The sequence below is a fragment of the Typopeltis vanoorti genome, chromosome 1 (assembly GCF_054136105.1).
Source record: "Typopeltis vanoorti isolate ZY-2024b chromosome 1, IOZ_Tvanoo_1.0, whole genome shotgun sequence".
NCBI classification, from domain to species: Eukaryota; Metazoa; Arthropoda; class Arachnida; order Uropygi; family Thelyphonidae; genus Typopeltis; species Typopeltis vanoorti.
The window spans coordinates 165,415,786-165,436,049 of NC_143549.1; the positions used below are offsets into that span (position 1 = coordinate 165,415,786).

Sequence of the window (20,264 nt, forward strand, 5' to 3'; positions counted from 1 at the left end):
AAACATGGTGATACTTGAATGATAACTGAATCAGAACTGAAGCATAATAAGAGGATTCCAAGTAAAGCAATAACTCCTTTATTTAAGAATGACAGGAACCAAGTCACTTCTGTTTTGAATCCTAAGATGTCTCATTTTCTTTTTTAAACCACGTGTCTACATTTATTTTTAATACGCTTCGTCAAGGATTAGATCAGATGGAGACCTGCTTTAAATATAAATAGCTTTTATGCTACTCAGGTCTTCAATTCGATTTTTTCTTTTCTCCAACAAACTGCAATAAATTCGAAGAGAAGCGAAATTTATGCAATTGGTCTATCCAGGGCTCGAAAAGAGTTGAAAATTATTGGAACCAGAGTTTTGAACAGTAAGCTTCTTATTCTGACTGCTTTCAAAGATATCTATACGTTCTATCGCGAGTTACTAAACAGAAATATTTTACAGGTTGAGAACAGAATTAGGTTTGCCATTCCTGAGTTCTGTACCGATGAGCAGATTTGGATTGTCTACTAAGTTTTTTGTTTTTTTTTTCTTTTTCACTTACTCGGAAATGAATACATCCCTTCTACGGTTGGAAATGGATATTTTAGGTGATGTTAGACCTATTTCAGTACTAGCATTAGAATAAAATGTTATATTTGTCAATTATTTATTCACTTTTTAGATCAAGAATCATACAAAGGATACAAATAAATTTCCTTGTAAATAAATGACTTTATGTTTCAAAAGGCGAGAGGACATTGATTTTGTTACAAGAAGGAGAAGACTTCAGTTCTGTTGTCTCTCTCACCATTACTTCGGTTTCAGCATTTGTTAATGACCTCTGTCCTGTCTAGAGGAGGTGAAATCAAAAGTAATTTCCGAACTTCCTTAACCATATCAAATTCGTAGAAGAGAGAGAAAGAAAAAAAAAAGAGATGAAGAGATTTAAAGCTTTCCTCTTTTTTTTTCCTTCAAAACTTAAGGTCAACCGTATCAGCTGATATGGCTGATTGCAGCAGCTATTCATTTGTGTCTTATATACAATTTGTTATCCCTCCATAGTCTTGTTGTTCTAAATAAAAAGTCGGAAGCATTAAGCTCATCAATAAGAAATTTAGCCTTACGTTTTTTTTTTTTTTTTTTTAAATATAAGATATCAGCTTAGGACACAAGCCTTCTTCTGTTCACCTTCCCGAAAGGCCAGGGTATCTGAATGGATTTGTGATGGTTATGATAGCTTTTTTTTTTCTTTCTCTTTTTTTTCTAGAGAAAAATGAGTTTTAACGTGTCTCTTTCTGTTATTCACGTTCTTGTAATCAATTTAGTAAGTGAGTGAATGAGAGAGAGAGAGAGAGAGAGAGAGAGAGAGAGAAACTTTATCATTTTTTATGGGAGGAATATTGTTCAACAGAACTGCCACTCTCTCTCTCTTTCTCTCGCTCTCTCTTCCCTGAGTTGAGATGATTCGTGGTTAACTACTAGAGTGACTGGTTTACACGTGTTCAAGTTACATAACCGTGCTATGGAAAAGCCCTCAGTTTCTTCGTGTGCTGGAAAATGAGTATCCTTGTCCAGTCTTAACTCTTTAAGAATATTTGTATTTTGAGGAGAAAATCTGTGACACTTTAATAAGAATTCAAATAATTTAGTACCAAAATGTAGAGTATTAAGAGAATTCGTTCATGAGGAAATATTTTCATGACCAAATTAGACAGTCGTTATTCATTCTTCGGAGGATATCGAAAACTTTTGTTGACAAGGGAACGCTATATAGAACACTTAAAATTTGACCCAAATATATTCACTTAATAGTGTGATAACATTATTGTGTGTCTCTCCAGAATACCCTTAATAATTTGTGGTATCGACTCCCTGAAGTCGTGAAAGCACTTTCACAAGTATATTCAACGCCAAGAGAAAAAAAATTCTTATCGTTCCATCAGATCCGCTGATGGCTTCTCTCTGTTACGAACATTTCGATCCTTAGACATCCCAAAGATATTAATTTAGAATTGAGATCCACTGAATGAGTGGAATATTGGTTTACGGTCCGTTTTCTGTGATAGTTCCTGGAAATGACTTATAATACCGCAATGTAATGAATGGGTGCATTTGCTTGGCAACCGTTTCATGTAGGTTACACTATTCAGCTGCTTTCTTAATCTTAATATGAAGAGATATAACAGATATTGCTAAAAACATGCCACGGACTAGCATTCAATGATCATTTTCTTATATTGCTGTGATCAAACATGATGAGAATATGGCTTCTAGTTGCCGTTGCAATTTACACTTTTCTTTCCATTGGCATAATAATAAAAGAAAACAAGAACTTGAATTCATCTCTTCATGCGACCTTTTCCTGATTTCCAATGTTCGTATTCCTTCGCCAGCATATGCATACTGTTTTTGAACCAACTGGTCTTCACTAGTCATATGTTGTTATATCTCATTCGGAACAGTGTCCAACAAATGATTCTTTCTCCTTCTCTCTCTCCTTAATTGTAGCGTGCAGTTATTTGCCTAATTGTAGCAAGTCTGCATTCGATTATTCTCTGACTGCCTTTCCCTTTGATCAGTTGCTGTCCACATATCTGAAGGAAGCACAATGCAAATAAACTGTATTTATCAGATGTTCACTATTGATGATAAATTGGCTATCTGATTCCCTCAAAAATGCTTTCAATTAATAATATTATTTTCATAATACTTAGACTGATAATATTTAGATTGATTTAACCCAGAAGTTTCATGTTTAACTCTTAGAAGTGCTGGAATCACCGAGTTTCTGAATGACTTTTTTATTTCATTATAATTTATTGCTGAAACAATATTTCGACCAATCGTTCATGTTTAACGCTGTTTGGTTAAACCATGACGCATTTGTATGGAGTCGTCAACAACATGTATTCTCGGAGTGAGCACTGTTGGAGAAGGAGGGATAGAGCAGCCTGGAAAAATAGAATACGCTGATTTTCCCATTGGGATGATCCATCGTTTTACTATTCCTTAACTTAGTTTCCCCTGTTTCCCTTGAAAAAAATTAAAATAAATAAATAAAAAAAACACTAAATGAAAGGTTTGAAAAAAAAAGTCTAGATTTGGACTCGAATAATTTAATGGGATTCAAGTCAAACTCTTTGCAAACTGCAAAGGACTGCATTCTCTCAAGCGGGCACATCGTATCACTTCAATTCCGTCTTCGAAATTCTTAGCGAGTTTTCATTGATAGGAATATCTGCATTTTGAGACGAAAACTGACAGCTGTTATAAACTGAAATAAGAAAATATCAAAGGCATTTAATGTAAATATGTTGTCATTAATACTAAAACTAAATGCTTTCATTAATGCACCACGTAAGAAAAAGATTCATTCTTTGTCTTTCTGAGATATCTTGCAGTTCTCAATATTTCTTTATTGGATCTGTATTATTCCATTTTTGTATTTACAAAACATGAATTTAATAAATAAATAAAGCTTAAACGTCTGCATTTCATCCATTTTTATTTTATTTATTTATTTTTAAATTTAATTTTCATTAGTAATTTTTAAAATAATTTCTGCTATTTTTTATTAATTTTTTAAGATATTTTTAGTGTTTGTTGCTTCATTGAAGGCATCGTTAAGTGTTGTATTGATGCATAATTTTTAAGACGTGTATTTGCTAAGAAGCTAAATAAATAAACACCACAAAAATTTCTTTTAACAGGTTTTTATTTTTTAACACATCAGCAGCTGATTCCAACTACCTGCCACGGTAGGGAATGCAGTCTCCTAAAAAGAAGATGTTGGTCTCATCACAAGGTATTTCGCTTTTAAAACAACAGATGAACAAAGCAAACAAATATTTTTCGAAAGATGATGATTTTACCTTCTTTTTTTTTTTTTTTTTTGAAACATAAACTCGCACTGTGAAAGTATCAAAATAATAATTGCTATGTTCACATAAATAGAATTTTGACATCGTATTACCAATCCAGGAGCAGGTTAATTATTGTCAAATCAACCACTTAATTTTATACTGGGAATTACGAATATTGTTAGAATACTTTTTTTTTTTACAAATTTATTAAAGATCTGCTTAACAACTTGTCTGCATTCTTAGTTACAAAAATAAATTGATATTCCCAAAGCGTCGACATTCAAGATTGTCATGGCTTTTACTATAAATATTGATTTAAGAGCTTACAAAAATATGCATTCCTTATTGTGTGCTGTACACGCAGTGGATATGATAGTAATACAAAAAACAAACATAATTTTTCTTTTTATCAAACAGTTTCATTGGTATAAAAATATAAAGTTTCCAGAGTAAGAAAAATATAAATATTCATTGTTATAAAAAGCAAGATTTTAAAATATAATTTGTGACTTCATTGAATTCATTGATTTCTTTGTTCCTTTACAATTCAATGTTCAATTCAATATTTCGTTTTATTGGTACATATTTTTGCCGTTCTAGTAATGGACTTCATAGCCAGTGCATCGGTAACCATGTAAGTTACCCGTATGAATATACTTCTAACTTTTAAATCCATAACGATTCCAAAATTTCTGGTCATCGTTTCGAAACTTATTTCCCAATAATGATTAAAGACATCAATTTTGTACTATTTATCGGATATTAATAATCAGCTAAACAAATGGAAGACGTCTGATGTATAAATGTAAGAACGTAATGAATGAACAGGTCTGAGGACAACAAAAGTGCTATTTAGAATTTAAAAAAAAAATCGAGACCGACTTCTTCCTCCATTCCCAACATAGAATACAATGTATGGCTTTGAGTATGGCGATTCAGACATTTGAAGCTACACAAAGTGTTAAAATTTGCTCACATTTATACACATCTCCTTTTCCACTCAATCCAATATAAAATAATGTATTTGGAAGTATCAAAAGATTGGGCAAATGTACACATATAAAGAATACTCTTTCTAAAATAAATAGTTAAGGCACGTTTGATAGCTATACTCTTCCATATTGCTGTACAAACATGATCAGTTAGGTTAGGAGACATATAAAGGCGATGTTTCTTTAGCAGAAGTATTAGAATTTAGCTAAGTTTATGCAGCTAGTAAGAGATACTTGCGCTAAGTACAAAATTAGAACACATCAAGTGAATTTATCGAGCGGTAAGAAGAGCACCATGATCACTGATCATGGTTTTTTTTTTTTTTTTTTTTTTTTCTCTTTCTCTATTGCCTAAATTTCTTGTCTAAATCACAAGAGTGTGTGGAAGAGAATTTTAAGAAGGTTGGTTATAAGAAAGGATAGAAGCTTGGCGAATTCAGACAAAAACAGACGAACAAAGATGGTGAGATGTATGTTACATGATACTACAGATTCAACATTAAAAATACCACATTGAAAACTTTATTTAAGAATTCTGTGCACACCTTTTACTTAACGGCTTTAGGTTGATTATAGAAAAGAAAAAAAAAGCCAGAGATTGGAAAGGAAGAAATTAAAGGTGTATACAAAATTCTTAAATGTTTTAGTTTGGGGTTTAGGTGCGAAATGAACAGTTTATACATCGTTAAAGAGATAGTTTTTTTTTTTTTTTCCTTTTTGGGAAGCTGCCCTCTGTTGAAAACAAACAATAGATTAAATTTAACACTCACAGATTAATTGAAATGTAAAAAAATAAGTCCCAAAAAAGTAGAGTTGATAAACTGTTTAAACTATCTACAGATAAGAGTTGTGTGGCACTTGAAGACTGATACAGTTCAATGGATTTAAACTATCTTTACCCTGAGTGTGTGCGTGGGTGCGTTGTTTGTTTTTAGCAGATAACAACCTCAAAGGTTCAATAAATATTTCCCGCCTATGTCAACAGCTACTGTGCTCTTAGATTAGTTCTTATTTTAACTGGCTCGGTACTAATCTTAGACCTTACGGATTATCATAGTTGTTCAATTCATTTTGCATGGCATCATCGAGAGGGGACCATCACAATATCTTTGAGCACATCTTAATGACCCACCTTCCAACTTCCTAAACCCCATTCGCAAATAAATATTCCGCAAGTTTTCAAAAAATAAAATAAAAAAATAAAAGATAACCACAACATTCCTATCTCATTTAATACCTATTGCGTGGTAATTCCGATCGCAATACTTTAAACAAGGCAGACATACCCGCCCTCATGTGATCATCAACGTGACAATGGAGAAACCAAATACCCGGATTGTCCATAAACATCTCGACAGTCTGGAAAGTTCCTGGAAGAAGGTCGACCACATCCGATCTGTACGAACTTTCTAACTTGTAGCGGAAAGTTTGACCGTGGAAGTGGGCCGTGTGAATGTCGATCTCGGAGCCCATTCCCAAGACATACCAGGCTGCTTTAGTGTTACGATGAGATATAAGCCCGTCTAGAGTACCATATATACGGCCGTTGACAGCTGGGGAGGAAAATAATAAAAAATATTTATTGAAATTAGTCATAAATAACATCGATATTTATGCATTCAATGTCTGAGTGATGAGTTGAATTTTTATTTTAAAAATATTACAGATTCATTCTATTAATAACAAACATTATATAAATATGACTAAAATTTTTATTGTGTCTAGTAGAGGCTTTCCTGTTCTAGAAAAGGTTCGCAATCGATTATCCCATTGTACATTAACACTGTGGATAAGTAGATATTATATTATTATTTCGATATTCGGTTGACAGAGTTCACAGTTAAAGAGTAAGAAGAAACTGCGGCAAATCTTTAACTGGAAATAGGTTCGATCCGGACCTTATCCAAAGACCTAGAAATCAACTAGATATCGTCATGAGCTGTGAGATGTCCTTAAGAGTGCCTTTTTATGGAGCGGAGATGATGTTATATCTCCACTCCATTAATTTTAATCTCTTGATCTCTATCTATACTTGATCAATTTTTCATGCACATTTTCTTCTACACTCCTCTGGTATGAATATGTTAATAAAATTAATAAACCACGCTTATTATTGTTCGACTACATTGTTTAATTTGTACATTAATGATATTGGAAATAATTTGAAAGGAAATATCCACTTGCTTGCTGATTATGCAAAATTAGGAAGAGCGATAGTCAATTCAGATGATGTAGATATCTTGCAAGATGACTTAATTAGGCTGACGGTATGGACTAAGGTAAATAGCAGTCAGTTTAACGTGGCTAAGTATAAGGTGATGCACTTCGGGAGGATGAGATCACATGCTGTTTACTATATTAATGGAACTGAACTGCAAGAAGTTGACGAAGCAAGGGACTTGGGAGTTATTTTACACAGAGAACTTAAGTTTAAAAGGCATATTGCAAAGGTTGCTAAAATATCACATCAAATTACACGGTTGTTGAAGAACACACTGACAAACAGGGATAAGGAAGTTATTGTTCCACTTTATAAGGCATTAATAAGACCGCATTTGGATTAATGCGTACAGATTTGGTCACCTGGATTTCTTGGTGATAAGAAATGGTGGAGAGGATTCAGAGGAGAGTTACAAAGATTGTTGCAGGTCTGTAGGATGTTCCCTACGAGAATAGATTGAAGATCTGTGGGCCGGGCTCCAAAAACTAGCTGATAGACGTAGGAGAGGAGACGTATGATAGAGACATATAAATTATTAAAGGGATTTTATAGGATTGATTCTGATGACTTTTTTTAAGACCAGTGCAGGAAGGGAGATAACGAGGGGCCATCCCTGGAGATTGGGGTAAGAGTGTGATTAACAAGGGTGTTATGAATAGATTATTTGCTTGGAGGGTTGTGAATGGGTGGAATGCGTTGCCAGAGGTGGTTGTGAATGAATGAATGGTTAGTGTGTCAAATAGGGTCTCCCGCGATGAGTCTTTTGACTCCATGGAGACATCGTTCTAATCAGGACCGTCGCTAGATTAGATCGGGCCCTGAGGCAAACAATTAAATATCGCCCCTGATGGATTATAAGACAAAAATATAAGAAAATTTTCAATTGCTATTTTGTTTTTATTACAAGAGAAACATTAATACAAAACGATTACAAAATAATATTAAATGTTCGCTCTACGGTGCTATCGCACAATAAAACTGTTTATAAGCTCTTCTTTATTACTGTTCACAAATCATTTTTGATCAGTTTAAGCTTGGAAAAATTTCTTTTCGCACTTGCTACGCTAACAGGGATTGTTAGCGTAGCGACGGCGCCTAAGCAGGCTGCCTCTATGCTACACCCTGTCGACGGTACTGGTTATAATAATAATAATAATAATAATAATAATAATAATAATAATAATAATAATAATAATAATAATAATAATAATAATAATTCTTACACAGGCTCCAGTATACAGTTTTGCAACCCGATCATGCCTTTGTTTAGTCTATATATATGAGCAATCTTTCAGCAGGAACTAATGGTCCATCATAACGGATCATTTCAATCTTCAGCTTTTATTATTATTATTATTATTATTATTATTATTATTATTATTAATACATTCTACTGTTGAATTTAAGAATATTTCTATGCACCGCGAAAACAGGGAATAATATATTCGTTATTATCAGCACCAATTAGACAAACTAAAACTGAAATTGAGATCAAGAATTTTGATGTTTTCATTCGCATTACTGATACATTTTATTAAAAAGTTCTGTACTGTTGCATTGCATTGGTACAGATCCATTTCTCTTCTATGAATATATCAGACTTTGAACGTAACTGTAAATAAATGACTTTGAACTATGAGTAACCTGTTTTTAATAATTAAAAGTATTCTACAATAGAATGAATTTATGTTCAAAGCAAATTAGATCCCAATTTCCCTGGCGTGTTATCCTCAATGGCCGGTCACGTCAAGCAGCTATGTATGGTTTATTATAATTGCCAATTGCATGCATTCGTCTGCGGGATGAAAAATGCTAGTTTCTGGGAGGGAAAACCCTTCCACCTTCGTATGAATCCAACTAGCTCACCTTCATGTGAAAAGCTCTGATAAAGGTTCGTCGTGTCCAGACGAGATTCAAAGCCTAGGTCATTCCAGTCATAGGGCATCGTCGAAAGTGAATAAGCTACGAAGGCTGTTGCAAAATTAGATATGATTAATTATTCTAGCACGACGTTTAGTCTATAGTTAACTCCGAACTGTTTAACCATTAATGGAAAATCCCTGGTACTGAATTCTTGATCTTGATTGTCTTTTATGTAAATTTAAAAGGCAAATTAATATTTTGTTTGTCATCACTATAGTATAACACTTGTATTTAAAAAAGCAAAAAAATTCCAAGAAATATAAGAAGAGAATGCTAATTCTCAAAGGAAATAAACTGTTATTGCTGATAACAATATGATAGACTTACCATACATTCGGTTGCTCCTGCTGAATTCATTGTCTCTACGGTCGACGTAACCGCTGGTGTACGTACGGATGTTGTCTTCAATGTACCAGCTGTCGTTTTCGTCAAAAATAGAAAAGAGCACCGCGAATTCATGATCAACATCTCTTCTTTTGCCTGAAAAGAATAAATTTACGGGTATTTTAGTGTTGTTAAGATTAAAGCAGATAAATATAAACATTTAACGAAGAATGTTTGCTCTACGGGGAAATCGCACAATTGAACTTTCTCAGCACGTAGCGTAGTAGTTTTTGTTTTATCCACACATTAACATTCATTTTAAATATCGTGTTAAATTACACAACGTAATCAAATATTATTAATAATATTTTTATTGATTTTTTTTTATAAATTTTTATCAATATTATCAAATTGTTTGTTTCCGTGCTTGACCACGTATGTGTTTCGCTTTTCTCAATTGCTTCTGCTGCTTAAAAGGGGAATGTTTCTGTTCAGTGGTGCACTCAGGATTTAATCTTGGTGGTGGTGGGGTGTGTGTGGGGGGGGGGGGGATGAACGGATAAAAATATTTTTAGCGCTCGGTCTACCCGAGCACTACTTTGTTCGTCTTCTGTTCACAGCGGCCGTGATTCCCGAGAGCTATAGGGTAGTTCATAAGTTCATATCGCTAACTCATAAGTAGTATAGAAATAGAAGACACGACACAACATATAAATAAAAAAAAAAAAGAATTTTAATTAGGAAAAGATTTTTGGAAAATTTTCTAGTGTGTGTTTTCCCTTTTTCTTTCGGGGGTATCAGGTCATCTTCGCCCCGCTATGGGTGCGCCACTGTTTCTGCTTATACATTTCCAGTTATCAAATATATTAACGATTGCTGTCGTGAATCCTCGTTTTTGTTCTTCTACTGCTAGAATAGAAATCAGTTCAACATAAAATACAATAAGCAGCAGTAGCGAAAATTGGCCACTCTAGCTTACAGCAAAACTGATGAAAACATCTTTCTGATATCATCATCATCATCATCATCATCAAATTCCTGCCATGTACCCTCAAGGGGTGTACAGGATATGACAGTGCTACATGAAAAAATTACATCATTACTAACTTCCTATCTACAATTTTCCTCCAAATCAGTCTGTTACTTGTCAAGACTCCAACATTATCAGATCTTATATTTCTATCGTCTAAGGCACTTTGTACCGTATCAATCCACCTATATCTTGGTCTTCCTCTGGGTCGTTTTCCTGCCAACCTGGCAGAGAACACTTGTTTTGCTAATCTTTCCTCTCCCATTCTATTTAAGTGACCATACCATCTGAGATTAGCTCTGCTAACGCATTCCTGGATGCTGACAATGTCAAGTTCTTTCCTAATATCCTCATTTTTAATATGATATTGCCATTGATGCCATCTGTTCACGCCTCTAATCTTTCTCAGGACTCTCATATCTGCTGTCTCTAGTCTTTGGTCAAGTGTTTTACTTCTGACCCAGCTCTCAGATCCATAAGTTAAAATTGGTTTGAACACAGTCTTGTATACAGCTAATTTAGTGTTCCGACTAATTTCTGTCTTATTCCATATGAATTTATTCAATTGACTTCCCACGATACCAGCTTTGCTGATTCTGTTGTCTATTTCTATATTTAGTTTACCATCTTCAGTAAAAATTGTGCCTAAGTAGCTGAAATGTTTTACTTGTTCCACAGGTTCTCCATTCACAACACAGTTGACATTTTCAATGATTCTGCCTATTTTCATTGTCTTTGTCTTTTTATTGCTGACCTTCATACCATATCTATTACAACAGCTATTCAATTTAGTCAGAGAATCTTGCAGACTTGTAGCGGATTTATTTAGAAGTATAACATCATCCACATAAAGCAAAGAGCTGACATTAACATCTCCAATTTTGATATCAGGTTTAGTACCACATTCCTTCATAATGTAATCCATATAGATAACGAATAACAGAGGGGATAATGTACACCCTTGTCTCACACCAGATTTAACATTAAACCATTTTCCTGTACTTCCTTCAATTCTAACTGCTGACTCACAACTCAAATAAAGACTAAGTATTGCTTGATATAATGCCCCATTGACCATATAACTGCAGCGTATTGAATAGCTTCTCTCTTGACACCTTGTCATATGCCTTTTCCTGATCGACAAAACTTAAATACAGATCTATGTTATATTCCCATGCTTTCTCGACTATTTGTCGTAAAGTGAAGATCTGATCCTGACAGCCTCTATTTGGCCTGAATCCAGCTTGTTCTTCACCAAGCTTTTCTTCCACAATTCTTCTCAACCGTTTCTCAAGTATACTTGCATAGATCTTGCCAGGAACACTCAGTAGGGAAATACCTCTGTAATTCTCACATTCAGTTTTATTTCCCTTTTTATATATGGGTACTATGAGAGCTCTACTCCAATCATCGGGAATTCGTCCCTCTGTCCAGGCTTTCTGAACTATGCAGTGCAGCCACTGTAAGACTCTTATACCACCATACTTCAGCATTTCTGGTCGAATATCATTTACTCCCGCTGCCTTTCCACATTTCAAGCCTTTGAGCTTTTTCTACTTCAAGTATGGATATGTATTCCTGACTACATGCCTGGTCAGTGTTTTTTATCACTGTGCTGTCATCACTGCTTGTTTCATTTAGAAGTTTTTCAAAGTAATTACTCCATACTTCAAGGATATCTTTTTCTCCTGTTTTCATTTCACCTTTATCATCTCTACTTCCTTTTACAGCACTCTTTCCTCCATTCCTAAGCTTCTTCAACAACCTCCAGAATATTTTGCCACCTTCTTGATATTTATTTTCTATATTCTTGCCAAAGTCCTCCCATGACTTTTGTTTAGCTAGTTTTACACACTGTTTAGCTTTCTTACATTTGTCTCTGTATTCTGTAAGAGTAAAAGCTGACTTATTTGCCAGGAACTTTTGATATGCTTTCTTCTTTTCCTTCACTGCCTCTTTAACTTCCTGTGTCCACCAGGGAGTTCTGATTTTTTTATCCTTGCAAACAACCTCACCACATGCCTCTCTGGCAGACTCAATCAATGTTTCCTTCAGAGTTTGCCACTGAATCTCCAAGGTTTGATTCCTGTTCTCAAACTCTTTCATTTTCTTTTCAATTATATTTCTGTATTTTAGTCTACAGTTCACATCTGAGAGCTGCTCAACTTTTATTCGCTTTAAAACTTTCTTACACGTTATTCTTTTCAATATGAAATTCAATTTTATCCTGCTCAAGACTAAATAGTGATCACTTCCAATTTCAAATCCTCTGTACACTCTGGTGTCCTGCACCAGGGAGAAAACATCACTATCAACAATAACATAGTCGATGAGACTTTTCTTATTCCTAGCCTCTTCTCTCCATGTGAATTTGTGCACATTTTTATGTTGGAACAAGGTGTTAGTAATAACCAGTCATGTCCTGAGCAGAAATCCAACAGATATTTGCCATTATTATTAGCTTTGCTCTTTTCTCCAAATTTTCCCAAAATATTTTTGTATGTCTCACAATCATTTCCTACTCTACTATTTAGATCCCCAACAAGGACCAACTTTTCCTTTTTCATTGTGTCATTTGCTTTTTCTAAAGCCTCAAAAAATTCCTCCACTTCTACCTTAGTAGAACCTTCTGTGGGACCATAGGCACAAATAAGTCTCATTGTCCAGTTCTCCATTCTCATATTCTGATATCATTTTGCTGCGAATAGGAAGACAACGTCATTATATAGAAGTCAATTTCCATTTACCATATTTTCGGATGCGATTTCTTTTAAAATAACAACTTGAGGAGCCTTTCTCGAAATTAGCATCGGCGTATTTGGTAGCATGATGGATTCGCTTTTCAGTATAGATAGTTGGAGTTATTAAGTAGTATAAGAGGTATTGTAGCGATCAGGATGATGGTTATGCTTTATTATTCATCAAAACTGTTGAACAGAGAAAATATATTTACCTATCTTTTCAGTTATTTTTTATTGTTTCCTTTTCGAAGGTTTAATAGTAATTAATTTCTACATTACTACATTCTTTTATTTCTACCTTTTATTTCTACATCTACATTAATAGTAATTATAATCGAATTAATTAATTTATACATCTATGCTTTCCATCAGCATACTATTTATGTGTTATTTCGTCTCTTGTTTCCTCCCCTCCCCCTTTTATTATTATTATTATTATTATTATTATTATTATAAATATGTGACTGATATTGTGAGTGTTTAATAGATAAATTATCTGCCATGGAAAGAATGCGGAACAGAATTACACTAAAGAAACTAAAGTGCTTTCACATTCAGGGTCCAAAACAAACTAACTTCCTGGAAAAATATCGTAAGCGTTTAGAACCAGAAAAAAATTAATTGACTAATTTTTTCAAACATGAAAAAATTAGTCAATTAATCAGAACGTTTTGATATTTTAATGTTACTCATGAATCAGACTTCTGAAAGTTGTCACTGTGCACAAATGAAATATTCCAGCAATTTAGCTGATTTTCATTATTCTTGTAAACGCAAACGAGCGGTGATATAAAACTCATTAGATTACTAGTGGGAAGGAAAGGATAAATCTATTTCTAATGCTATCATCTTTAAAGCTGTTTTAGTGGACATGTAAAGACAATGTCTTTAACCACCTTTCTCTCCTCTTTATGAAGCGAACAAATTCTTCCCTTTTAGATGACATTTAGCTTTCGTTTCATAATCTTTTGATATGAGACTGAAATCTATCTTCTTTTCAGAGGCAACTTGAGAACACAAAGAAGAAAGAAAACCACGTCTGAAAAATATTGTGGATGTAAAGAGTTTGTAATGCTGTTCTTGGAGAGAGAGAGAGAGAGAGAGAGAGAGAGAGAGAGAGAGAGAGAGAGAGAGAGAGAGAGAGAGAGAGAGAGAATGTGAGATAAGACAAAATGAAACGATTTCCACCATTCTGTAAAGGCATCTCTCAGATGTTTTTACATCGCGATTATTGCTGCTGATTGACATTTGTCCAACTATAACGCATCGTCTCACACAAATCCTTCATCGAAAAATATGAATATTTTCAATATCTCCAGGATGAACAATTTAGAAGTTATTTGTGTTGGAGAGTTTTTCTATTTCTGTTATGAGAGTATAACTTAGTTTCCAGGTATTTATCGTATACTCATAAGTCTATGTGTATTAAACTTTTGTACCTTTTAAACTTGATTAAGCTTACAACAAGGGGATGAGTCGTACGAGAATGACTGATACATAATACATCTAAAGTTACATGCATCTCGGGACATTTCTAAATTTCATCATTCAGTTTAGAAGTTTTAGATCATACCATGAATATGTAGGAAGAATGATAAAAAATTACATATTAGTAAAAATCAGAAATGCAAAATCTCTTACCTGTTTCAGTGAGGATTCCTTTTCTACACGTAATAAGAGGTCCCACAAGACCAGCATTGATATCCTTCACAGGATCCACTGCAGAGTAATAAACCCAGGAAGTGCAATTAAAGCCTGTCTTACCGGGACCTGCCCAGTAAGGGACTTCCCATTCGTAAACAACAGTTTCCTGAGGATAGACGTATTCTTCGTCTTGATTTAGCTTACTAGTGTGGTCATTGTGAGGTCTGCTAGCTAACACTCCATGGGGATGCATCGAGTATGGTCTGGAAGCCATATTTTTAAAGACCACTCGAATAACGTCACCAACTTCGGCTTTGATCATCGGTCCCATAACAGCAAGATGAACGTCTTCAAATGATCTCCTCTTCATCTTAGTAAATGTTGCATCTGTGAATTCCCGATAGACGGCTTTCTTGTAGCGTTGACCGATGCGATAAGGTCCTTGCTGAACGTAAGCTTTGCTGTCTCTGCAATAACAATCTGTTATTAGTATGGGGAATTAACAATAAAGATATTAACACATCATACAAACCAGACATTAGGTCTATTGATATTACACTAGATTATAACTCAATCACATTATCAACGCGACTATGACAAACTAGGAACATATTCAGACAAGTACTTACTCATTTTCCAGTAGGCTTTCTCCTTCTATGATGTGACGATCAACTGGAGCATAATCCCATTCTACCTCCACTGCTCCGATGAAGTATTCCCGAATATTTCTTTGGTAATGGTACAAGTCGTCTTCGGGGGTGTAAAATCCTCCAAAATTATGGGAACTGCCACAGTCGTTTACTTTATAAATAGCTCGCATTCCTCGTTTTAAGTGAATATTAGTTCTGCAGTCCAAGGCCCAATTACCTGAAACATACCACAAATTTCAATGTAAAACTTCAAATTTGCCTTAAATATTAAAAACAACATTTAATAGCCAATATAAAGTATGCGAAATATTCGTAGGTTAAAAAAGTAAAGGTATTATTGCTCAAATTAATCATTCGTGATATTTTCTGAAATGATTCTAGATTCTAAACTGACAATAAATAAGAAAAAAATAGATTTCTTGTTAAGTTATATCGAATGAGAAAAAGAAATCGGTGTATGAATTTTTTAATAATTCTTCGGTAGTATCTGTAGAAGATCCAGTGATGAGCTATCAGATTGCTTAAACTGCGCTACCTGCCTTTTCACATGGTGCATAATTAGTTCTTTTTAGCTGTGATCTATATAATGAGAATATTCATGCACCCCATCCATAGTTTCGGAATAGCGAAGAGAAAACTCGGCAGAACAGCTGATCGAGAAATCTGAATGCAACTTGTTCACACACACACAGTTTTACTGCACCACAATAGAATTTTCTTTAAGCAATACAAGAAATATAACCACATCATCACCATATTGTATTCGATGGATCGAACATTGGAATAGATCTCTAACTCCACTTCTTCCATCCAAGAAAATGGATTCGGTTACCTCGGATTTACAGGTATTTTTCATGCGTCTGGCTTGCTATTCATTTCCTTTATATCAGTAACGGCGGATGCATGTTCCTAGATTTGTTTATTCAAGAGATTCATTTCTATTTGCGGTAGAAAAACTCTGAATTACTGCAAAAAATCCCTTCCGCCTTCGTATAAGATCGGTTAACTTACTACCACTTGACATGCCTCTATAAATGCTCTTTCAATCCCAGATGGGATATAAACCCAGGTTGTAAAAGTTGTCGATGCAATATTTTCCATTTTCTCTTTCTGAATAGCTTGTTACATCTAATAACTCAGATTCATAATACCTAAATAATGCTGTGATAAGGTAGTTAATCCCACCTTTACAGGATCACCATCCTACTATTACATATATTTGCGTGTATTCTAGAGCAGCGTTTGTTCCTGTGCGGGCGGAAAACAAAACCCTGTGGCTTTCTTATGAAACCTGTTAAATCATCTTCAGTTGAAAATAACTTATAAATACTTAAAGTGGGTCTTAACTTGACTTCTGAATGTTTAAAGTGATATTTTCCTTTGAACGCAGAATACAGTTATACAACTGGTTATTTATTTCTATGATATTTCTGCAGCGTTCACAAACAGGAACAACATGTAAGGTTATTCCTGAAAAAAAAAAAAAAGAATTTTTCATAGAAAAGTAAAAATGAGAAAAAATAAAGAAGAGTTTTTATGGTTGAATTTTCAAAACGTAGTCAAAAATCATTGAATTACTTTAACATATCGTAATACGATCTAAGCGTATTTTAAGATTTGATGTTCAGACTAGGTCATGTTTCTCTATGAACACAGCCCACATCTCTGTTAAGATCTGGACTAACTGCATTGTTGCAGCTATTTTAAAACCATTATGGAATCATGAGATTTTCTGATTAAAATATTTTATTCGATAAAATATTAAGTGACCTTTTACCTTCCCGTTCATGTCATGTGTTTATTACGAATATCTAGAACGGTTTTAATTGCTTTATTTTTTACTTATTTTTTTGTTCCTCTTCGAAAAGCGATTCTATCTAATTTACGAGAAAATATCTATGTACAAAGATAACAAGTAGTTCTTCAGAAGTCTAATAAATGCACGGAATCCTATCCGCACTATGTTACTAATATGAACATTACCTGGATTGTGGGGTACCATCGATACAGTAAAATGTGTACTGGGAGCAACGGGCAAAGTATCACGGTACGTTCCATATTGCGTGAAGGTGTTGCCATGGAAATAAGCAGAGTGAAGATCCGTGGTCTTGCCGAAAGCTGCGATATGCCAGCTGACTTTGTCACCGACACACATTTCCAGTCCCTCCAAGTTTCCGTACATTCTGCCGTTAATCGCTAAGAAAAGAAATGAGAGTTATTAGTCGACAAGATGAGGTAAAACAGTAGAGATGGATGACATTATAACACGATTTAAAAAAAGCATAACATCAGTGATCTCAGCTACTTACATTACATGGTCTTTGAAAGAGTTTGTAATTAAAAAAGACTGTTTTAGTTTAATGAAGGTGACATGAAGATGAGGAAATAACTTACTGTGCATTTGGTTGGACAGTACAAAATCAGTGCCGGATACGTTGAACTTTCTTGGAGAACGAATGTATTTGTTCATGTTGTATCCAAAATAATGGGACATATTCTCATCTATGACCACGTAAAGCAGCGTATATTCTCGATCTACTTTGGTCTAGAAGGAAAGTAAGGAACTAAGTTATGGTTTAAAAACTAATAATAAATGAAAGTTCAGCAAAAGAAAAAAGTTGGAAGGAAATTCATGGGGAAAAAGGGAGAGCGTAAAAACTTTTAGCTAGAAACATTTCGATCATCTGTTGTGCACGTGATATAGTTTTATGTTTAATATCAAAGATAACTGCTGTTATTCAGCACTCAGTATTCGTTCAATCATTTAGTAGACTACGCAACGTTTAAAAGCATATTAAAAAATACAACAACACTGTTTTCGTCAACTGTACTCATTTAGTAAACGATTCATTTCTTGGAATGATTTTCTTTTCATTATTTTCCAATTCTCGTGTGATTTCAAGATAGATATGTGTGCACGTAGATGTCTTTGGTATATCTACATGTGATATTATCTTCAATGAAACCTCAGTTTCTTAATACTGATCTACTTATTATTATTGAAGAAAACTCTGGAAGGCGACCTGTAAGTATATACAATGAGAGGATCTTTTTTGGTTCTGTTATCGCATATAAATGTGTGTGTAAATAAAGAACCAAAATGAAAACAAATCAAAAAAGAAAACAAGATATTAACAAGGGCAAATCATTTGGTGGAATATGTCGTTTTGAGTATCGGCTGGAGTAATTTAGGCAGCTTTGAAACCAGCGTATTATGTCTCCTGAATTCTTATTAATTTTGATGTTGTACCTTGTTTTGCAGGATCAAAAACCTACGATCTACGTAGGTTTTTCTAGTCGAGACTAACTCAACTTCAGCTAAAAAGCCCTTGTATAAATTATTCGCGTCCTGGACGGGATTTGACCCTACATTTTACCAACCAAAGAGCATAATGACTGAACTTCGGAGGCGCCTCCAGTTGCTGTTCTAACCCATGGAGGATTTTAAGATTACAAACAAATTATGACAATATACAACTATTTAATTTCCAAGAGATTCTGAAGTGGCCCATGAGCCCATGATTATTTAAGCTCAGTGCCTGGTAAGATTAGTGAGATGCCAGGTGGTCAACAAACATGGACTCATAGAAAAAGGGCAGTTAAATCTTTAACGGTTTTCTTCCAGGAATTTTACAATGTTAAAAGTTCCCTTTTAATTTAATTTATTTTAATTTAAGTTCCCTTAAATACGTTCTCGACCAACAAAAAGTTTAACAAAAAATTTATATATATATATATATATATATATATATATATATATATATATATATATATATATATATATATATATATATATATATATATATATATTCCTCCTCATCGTTATCAGTTTCCTGATACATATCCTCAAGTGGTGTTCAGTCTACTAAGAGCACCACACGATTAAGTTTACATTATTATTGATCTCCTATCCACAATTTTCCTTCAGATTAGTCTATCTCTTGTTAGCACTTCAACTAACACATATCTAACATTTTGTGCTTCTAACGTACATCTGAATAAATCAATCCACCTAGATCCTGGTCTTCCTCTGGGTCTCTGTCCTCCCATCTTGGCATCAAACCTGTTTTGCTAACCTTTCCTCACCCATTTTGTAAGTGTTCATACAACCTTAGATTAGCTATTCTGATACATTCTTGAATGATAACAATGTTAAGTTCGTTTCTAATATTTTCATTTTAATAGGATTTTGCATTGATGCCATCTGTTTACTCCGATAATATTTCTCAGAACCCTCATATCTGTGGTCTTTAGTCTTTGACCAGGTGCTTTATTTCTAACCCAGCTCTCAGATCCATAACTTAAAACTGGTTTAAACAATGTCTTGTATACTCCTAGCTAGTTTGTGTTTTGGCTAATTTCTCTCTTATTCCATACAAATTTATTTAGCTTGCTACCTACCGTACCCGATTTGCTTATTCTGTTGTCTATTTCAAGATTTAACCTGCCATCTTCACTAAAAATTGTGCTTAATAGCTGAAATATTTTATTTGTTCTACAGGATCACCATTCAGAATGCAGCTGAAGTTTTCCTGCACATTTTCATAGTTTTGGTCTTTTTATTGCTAATTCTCATGCCAAAGTTGTTGCAGCTGTTATTCAATTTAGTTAGTGAATGAAACTTGGAGACTCGCACATAGAAGTACATCATCTGTATAAAGCAAGCAGCAAAAATTGGCATATGCAATTCTCATATCAGGCTTGAAGCCGTTTTCTTTCATAATGTGAGCCATAAAGATGATAATTAAGAGTAGAGATAATGCGCTTCCTTGTTTTATCCCTGATTCTACATCAAATCTTCCTGTATTTTCTTCAATTCTAACTGCTGATTTACAACTTAACTATAGACTATATATTGTTCTGTATCATGTTCCATTCACTTAATTATAATTAA

General features: G+C 34.1%; 1 protein-coding gene across 1 annotated transcript in view; it reads right to left on the reverse strand.

The window, feature by feature from the left end:
* Positions 1-3,677: 3,677 nt before the first annotated feature.
* LOC150110607 (hephaestin-like protein) overlaps positions 3,678-20,264 on the reverse strand; it is a 28,680-nt gene continuing 12,093 nt past the window's right edge. Inside the window, exons 5-10 of the mRNA XM_090395117.1 lie at positions 17,765-17,915; positions 17,354-17,566; positions 15,350-15,587; positions 14,718-15,187; positions 9,309-9,461; positions 3,678-6,390 (exon numbers count right to left, since the gene is read on the reverse strand). Of these exons, the coding sequence (XP_090251243.1) occupies positions 6,068-6,390; positions 9,309-9,461; positions 14,718-15,187; positions 15,350-15,587; positions 17,354-17,566; positions 17,765-17,915 (1,548 nt within the window). The 3' untranslated portion in view covers positions 3,678-6,067. The remainder of the gene's footprint in view (positions 6,391-9,308; positions 9,462-14,717; positions 15,188-15,349; positions 15,588-17,353; positions 17,567-17,764; positions 17,916-20,264) is intronic.